General features: G+C 39.3%; 1 protein-coding gene across 2 annotated transcripts in view; it reads right to left on the reverse strand.

Annotated features, from left to right (window-relative positions):
• Nucleotides 1–935, reverse strand: part of tbk1 (TANK-binding kinase 1) — a 28,564-nt gene extending 27,629 nt beyond the window's left edge. For both annotated transcript variants that reach the window (XM_058417373.1, XM_058417372.1), the window contains exons 1-2: nucleotides 871–935; nucleotides 1–105 (exon numbers count right to left, since the gene is read on the reverse strand). The exon at nucleotides 1–105 is cut by the window's left edge and continues 4 nt beyond it. In XM_058417373.1, coding sequence (XP_058273356.1) covers nucleotides 1–83 — 83 coding nt within the window. In that variant the 5' untranslated portion in view covers nucleotides 84–105; nucleotides 871–935. The remainder of the gene's footprint in view (nucleotides 106–870) is intronic.
• Between the last annotated feature and the right edge of the window lie 6,419 nt (nucleotides 936–7,354).

A 7,354-nucleotide genomic window follows, 5' to 3' on the forward strand; every position in this document is an offset into this window, starting at 1 on the left:
TGTCTGCCTCGGTACACGTTAGCCGTGGCCCCTTGGCCCAGCAGGTCTGAGATGAGCCACAGGTAATTCGTCGTACTCTGCATGATGTTCTTCTTCTAGAGGAACCTAGAAGATGAACAGATTTAAAGTAAGGACATTATGCTTTCTCTAGGCATCACCTTCACACAGTTCCTTGCCTTCTTTTTCACCACATTTCCTACACTTTCAGCTTACTAGGCAAGTTTAACTCAACATGATCAGATCGTGAACTTATTGTGCTTCAGATACAGAGTGATGAGATGGAGGTGAAGCTCATGCCGGTGGATTGGGTTGCAGTGTGACGTCACGGCGGTGGGAAATTCCCAACACAGCCAAAAAAAAAAAAAAAAACTTCACGAGGCCAATTCGACATGACGTGTATGTTTATTATTATTATTGTTATATTTACATTAACATTTAGGAAAACACGCCAGTCGATATGTAGCTTTCGATTTGTTCCCCCATGCCACGAAAACGAAAGCTAAACATCTCAAGTGTTTACCTTTTTTTTAAAAAAAAACCACGCAAATAAACGCGTCAATATTTAATACACAAACCCGTGAACTTTCCCTGTTATGCACGTGAAGTAAACAGTTTATAAGCAGATTAAAACACACATCCGGCCAAGTTTATTATTATATGTAACGGCGATCATTCATGTCTCGTGAGCAACTGCATTCGTGTCGTTCCGTCCAGAGACTCGGACACTAATCTAACTCCACACTGGACATCATCTCATCCTGATCTGACCACACACACACACACACACCACGAGCGAGGACAAAACAAGCGCCGTGTCTACAAATATATATATATATTTTTATAATAATTACGTTATGTTTATTTCCTCACCTCAGCAGCACGATATCCTCTTCCGTTTTCGCCCGTGACGTCACACGGTCACGTGCGCAAAAAAAAAAAAAAAAAAACGCACCCACGCTCCGTGTCGCTGGTGTTAAAATCTCGGTACCGTAAAGTTTATAATATGGGTGTAAAAACCCTAGCCCGAGTTGTAAATAGACCGTGAACCATAAGCACATCACGACTTTTCCTGCTTTAATATGCATGCAGAATGATGACAAAGGTATAACAAAAGTTCACACAGCGAAGAGCTGGACACTGGTCAGGGTTAAACATATCAAGGGCATGTGTTTTCTTCTGAGTGAACAGTTATTAAACAACGCGTGTCGTCATTATTCTGGTTACTATGGTAACCTATGCTAGTGTGACGTCGGATAAAAATAAAGTTCAAAGTCGGATGTTAAGTATAAATAAATAAATAAATAAATAAATAAATAAATAAATTTCTCCTCCACTGCTCTTCACTTTATATTGTACAAACATCTAAAGCTGTATTTTATTATTTTGAGGCCTACTAAGACCTCACTAAGTCATAACACCATTACTGATCATCTGTTAACATCTAATTCTAAACCTATTTCATGATTAGCAAAGAATACATAAATATCATAAAGAAATATGGTTGGATAAGTATCATGTCTACTGTCTTGCTTTGTATTGTCTATGTTTTGTATCGTCATATGCCCCCCTCCCCCATCCAAAGGGTATCATCATCATCATCATCATCATCATTATCAAATGTCCTGTCTCTTATCTCCCATAGTAACCATTTATTTATTTAATTAAGTAATTAAATTAATTAATTAATTTAGTTTGCATGTGCTTTTGGTGTTTCCTCCTGGTACTCTAATTTCCTACCCTGGTCCAAAGGAATGCACTCTAGGCTGATTGTCATTTCTAAATCTCCAAAGAGTCCACAGAGCTGCCACTGCCTGTAAAGGAAGCCACCATTCGAGTGAAAGAGATAACAAAAACATGTGACATAATAACATCAACTGTTTGGTACATTCTAAAATGAATGTATGTAATTGGCGAACGCTCAGGAATGCCAAAAATCCTGGAAGACCACATAAAGCAGCTGTGGTAGAAGAATTCTTTCCATTCACAATAGTCAGCTAGAGCAAGAACAGGCTCCAGGAGGTAGGTGTGTATATGTACCAGTCATCAGTCAAGAGACTTCTGAGACTTCAGCAGAGTAAAGAGGGTGTACCACGAGATGTAAACTACTGGTGAGCCTCAAAATCAGGAAGACCAGATCAGAGTTTGCCTTTTTCAGTGCTGGAGCAAAACCCTTCAGACAGATGAGACAGAAGATTTTTTACCAACTTGTACTATATATGATGGAAAGAGGAGAGCATTGAGAAGGGAGGGAACTGCTGTTGATCCAAAGCATATCATCTTATCTTATGGCATAAAACACAACACAATGATTTCTGAAGTGTATATAGTGTATATAAGTGAATATAGGGCTACATTATTTGACCAACTTCGGTTTCATGCTTCAAACCCCACTGCACAGCACTTCACCCTGCGGATGGAGAGTGAGCCGAAGCACTCTTCAGAAACAATCCAAGACTTTAAGATGAATGTACTGTAGAGGCTTGACGTGTCAATCACTTGGCCTGAATCTATCTGAGCTGCCTTTCACTTTCTGAAGGCAAAACACTCCGAGAACAAGCAGGAACTGAGGATAACTGCAGTAAAGAGCAGGCAGAGAATCACCAGGGTTTGATGTTTGGTGATGTCTACAGGTTCCAGACTTCAGGCTGTCAATGACTGCGATGGATTTGCAGCCAACTATTAAAAATGACACTTTAATTTATTATTGTTAGTTTTCTAACTACTAAAAGTGGGTGGAGTTATGATATCTGCCCTTTACTCGTGAACTACTGCCATCATGTGGTTACTCTGTGTACTTTTACAATCCTGAATTCCCATTTTATCTTAGTCTTACTGACAGCCTGTGTATCATGGGCCCTCATTTTAGTGTATATTATAACTGCACATACTGTAACATAACAGTTTAATGACACTCATCACTTATAATAGTAAATCTTGCACTGTTATTCTGATGTTTATATTTAAAATTTTTAATATATATAGAAAATGCAAAGTGGGTGAACAGAAGAAAAGTCTAAATCAAACCAATTGACTACCCTTTGGCTTTAAACCAGTATCTTGTGCACTTTGTACACTTGCACAAAGTCAGGGATTTTGTAGGATCAGAGTCAGGTGTATGATTAACCAAATTATACTACACAGGTGCTAATGATCATCAATTTTATAAGTAGGCTGAAACACAGTCATTACCTGAAACAGAAACAGCTGTGTAGGAGCTTAAAACTGGGTGAGGATCAGCCAAAACTCTTTTAAGGTGCAGTTGTGGAAGACAGTTTTATGTCACAGGTCATACACCATGGCAAGGCTAATCACAGCAACAAGGCACAAGGTCATCATCAGATCATGCTTACTTCCCTTTGACATCAGAAGATGTCCAGCCGTGCCATCAGGAAAGAACTGGCGGAAACCAGTAGAGCCCAGGTACTGTCCGAAGATGTCTGGCCAGAAGTGGTCTTCATGGAAGAATTGCAGCCAAAAAGTCATACCTCCGACATGGAAACAAGGCTAATCGACTGAACTATGCTCGAAAACGTAGGAACTGGGGTGCAGAAAAACAGCAGCAGGTGCTCCAGACTAATGAGTCAAAATTTGAAACATTTGGCTATAGCATGAGGCAGGTTACTTGCAGAAGGGCTGAAGAGCGGTACAGTAATGAGTGTCTGCAGGCAACAGTGAAGCATGGTGGACGGTCCTTGCAGGTTTGGGGCTGCATTTCTGCAAATGGAGTTGGTCAGGAATAATGGTGTCTTTGATGCTGAGAAGTACAGGTATGTTAATCATGCAATACCCCAAAATTTATTATACAGCACAATGACCCTAAATAAACAGCCAATGTCATTAAGAATTGACTTCAGCATCGAGAAGAACAAGGAGTCCTGCAAGTGATGGTTTGGCCCCCACAGCTTCATTGAGTCTGTTTGGGATTACATAAAGAGACAGAAGGAACTAAGGCACCCTACGTCCACAGGTCTGTGGTCAGTTCTCCAAGATGTTTGGAACATCCTACCTGCCGAGTTCCTTCAAAAACTGTATGCAAGTGTAGCTAGAAGAATAAGAATTGATGCTGGTTTGTAGGCAAAGGCAGGTTACACAAAATATCGATTTGATTTGGATTTCTCTTCTGTTCATTTACTTTCCATTTTGTTAATTGATAAAAAATAAACAATTAACACTTCTATTTTTTAAAGCATTCTTAATTTACAACAATTTTATCACCTGCCTAAAGCCTTAATACAACAAAAAAGACTTCAACAATAGATTAAACAACCATTTGTGTGTAGATGTGTCAGAATCAGGTCAAAGACACAAAGTGTGTGTGTGTCCAAAGAAACTTAGCAGGACATATAAGAAGCAGCAGGTTGGGTCTCAACCCCCCCCCCCCCCCCCTTTAATGTTTTCTTAAAGCTAGCATGCTTTGCTGACCTTTGACCCCTGCTAAACTGTCAGTGAAAACAGGTGGCGGAGCTCCGTGGGCTGTCCGGTACTGCGTGTTTGATTGGCTGATTTGCTTTAGCAGCTGTACAAATCTATGAAAATGCAATCCACACACCAGTCTGAACTCATCAGCTCATTAACGTCCACACACCACACACCGTATTAAAGCAGGAACATTCTGCTCCCCTATTTGCGTGCGTGTCTTTTGACAGTTTGGAAGATTAAGGGATAAAGTGTTCTTGTCTCTTGTCTCTCTGTAGACAGCTTAAGGTTTTTATATTTAATTTACCACCACAATGTTTTTCTTTCAAGAAAAAGCTCCAAATAGAACTGCTTAAGGAACCGTAACTATCCAAAACCCCACAATTGGGGAACTTTGGCGGAAAACTCATTTCAAATGTGACAGGAAAAATGGGAAAATATATTTTGGAATATGATAGCAAGGCTGAATAAACCATTATGCAAATGTAGAATGATTAAAGATTCACTGGCTTGTCGCTCTTTAGAACCCCTACAAGAGTGTTTACTCAAGGAGAACCCTTACAGGAAGCAAAAATCCCTAAGAACCCAAACCATTGAGGGAACACAGTATATGAGGAAACACTTTATATGAAGCAACATGAGAGAGTGTTTTCTTATTAGAGAGGCTTTAGCAAGTAAAGAATTGTTATGTATTCCAAAGACCCTTTGAATAAACCTTTTTTTTCTGTGTGAGTGCTCAGTGAGATATGTGGCAAGGTCATGTGACATGCAGTCTGTCTGGCTGAGGGGCTTAATGCTAACGGTCACTCTATACCCGTCGAAAGCACTGGAATTATGAGATTAAGTAGAATTAGGACTCTGGACTGTGAACTGGATATTTGATATGAATCACTGTGTGTATACATGCCATACCATACAGTGTGGTTTCAGATACATTAAATCTCTGTGAGGTATTATATAGAGGTATGAACACAGCTCCTGATCATCCACCATCCTCCTGCCTTGCATCAGACTTGAGGAATACATCATGTTTTTGTTCCTGACCTCTTCATCCATCCTCTAAAAAAGGCCTTGGCCTCTAGAGAAAAAGGTGCTCTCTCAGCACTAATATCCTCCACCTTATAAATCCTACAAGCTACATGTATGTTCCAGACATTCCTAAAAGCAGCTGTTAAGTAAGTGTATATGTGAGAGAGAGACATAGCGTGTCGTAGCGACAGACACAGCTATTAATTCAGTGCCACTGAACTGTACGTGTTCCTGTGCTGTTTTTCCAGAAAGTATAAGCATGAGCACGCTCCAGGCACAATCTGCACCCAGCACCTGCAGCTGTGGATCTGAAAACTGGTTAGAGGGATAATGCAGTGGAAGCTTTGAAGCTAATCCGAAAAGGTGGAGTCCACACATTCAAGTCAACACATTTCATCATGAGATGAGTTCTCCTGCAGCTCTCTATAATATATTTATTCAGAAGAGGAAACTCCAGTTTCATGGGAGCCTCAAAGAAAAACATCATGTGGACCACCAACAAACAACCAATCAGGAAGAAGGCATTTCTAGTCGCTTGGTAATTTGTAGAATATGTAATGGAACACACCTCTTATTTATTTATTTTATATTTATTTTTTATATAAAATAAATTTATAACTATATCCATCAACAAACCCCCAACAAAAAAATCTCAGTATTTTAAATATTTAAGTAACTATACCCATCAAACAAACCCTTTAGCCTTATTTATTTAAAATAATAAATAATTTAAAATAAATATTTATATCAGGCATAACATTATGACTACTGAGAATAACACTGATGATCTGCTCATCAGGGCACCTGTTAGTGGGCGGGATATAGTGCTACACGACTGGATCAGAGCATCTCCAAAACTGCAGCTCTTGTGGGGTGTTCCCGGTCTGCAGTCATCAGTATCTATCAAAAGTATCCTTTACGTCCTGTAAGTGTCCTTAAACTCTTGTATGTTGTGAGGTGGGACCCATGAAGGCCCCACCTTGCAACTTACAGGACTTAAAGGATCTGCTGCTAACATCTTGGTGCCAGATACCACAGCTTACATTCAGGGATCTAGTGGAGTTGATGCCTTGATGGGTCAGGGCTGTTTTGGCAGCAAAAGGAAGACCAACACAATATTAGGCAGGTGGTCATAATGTTATGCCTGATCAGTGTATATGGATTTGTTTGCTTTTTACTGATGTACAGTATTATAATTATGTATTTAAATAAAGCACTAGGTAAATTTATTAATCACTTTTATTTATTTGTTTGCTTATTTGTGTTGTTTGAATATATTGAAGGATTTAACGATAATATATTTAAATATTTTCACCTCACCATACAAAATGTTTACACTTGTGCAAAGTGTATTTGTGAGTATTTATTTATCATTCTTAGTTGCACACACTATGCACTCACACTACCAATTTTTTAAAAACTGGAAGTATAAGCCATTTCCCACTAAATAAATGAATTATTTCTGATATTAAATGAGTCAGGACTCTGCTGGCTTTCACTGGGAGACGTGTGTTTTCCCCCTCTGTTGGATAACATTACACAGAATTTAACTGGTTGAAGATAGCGTGGTGTGGTAGGTCAGTGGTTAAGGTGTTGGACTAATGATGGGAAAATTGTGAGTTTGACGCCCACGTCCACCAAGCCCTTGAGCAAGGCCCTTAGCCCTCAATTGCTCAGTTATATAAAATGAGATAAATTGTAAGGTGCTCTGGATAAGGGTGTCTGCCAAAATGGCAGAAATGTAAATAACACCTTTAAACTTTATGCTTAGGAACAAGCACTTGGGGCATCTCAGAGCGCTGAAATGGGTTTGATCTACTTTAAAGAAACATTTTTTGAACACTTTTCTACGAAAATGTTGCTCCTTGTAGTCTGACAGCAGAATATTTTCTAATAGAAGATGGATGAG

The sequence above is a fragment of the Hemibagrus wyckioides genome, linkage group LG19 (assembly GCF_019097595.1).
Source record: "Hemibagrus wyckioides isolate EC202008001 linkage group LG19, SWU_Hwy_1.0, whole genome shotgun sequence".
NCBI lineage: Eukaryota > Metazoa > Chordata > Actinopteri > Siluriformes > Bagridae > Hemibagrus > Hemibagrus wyckioides.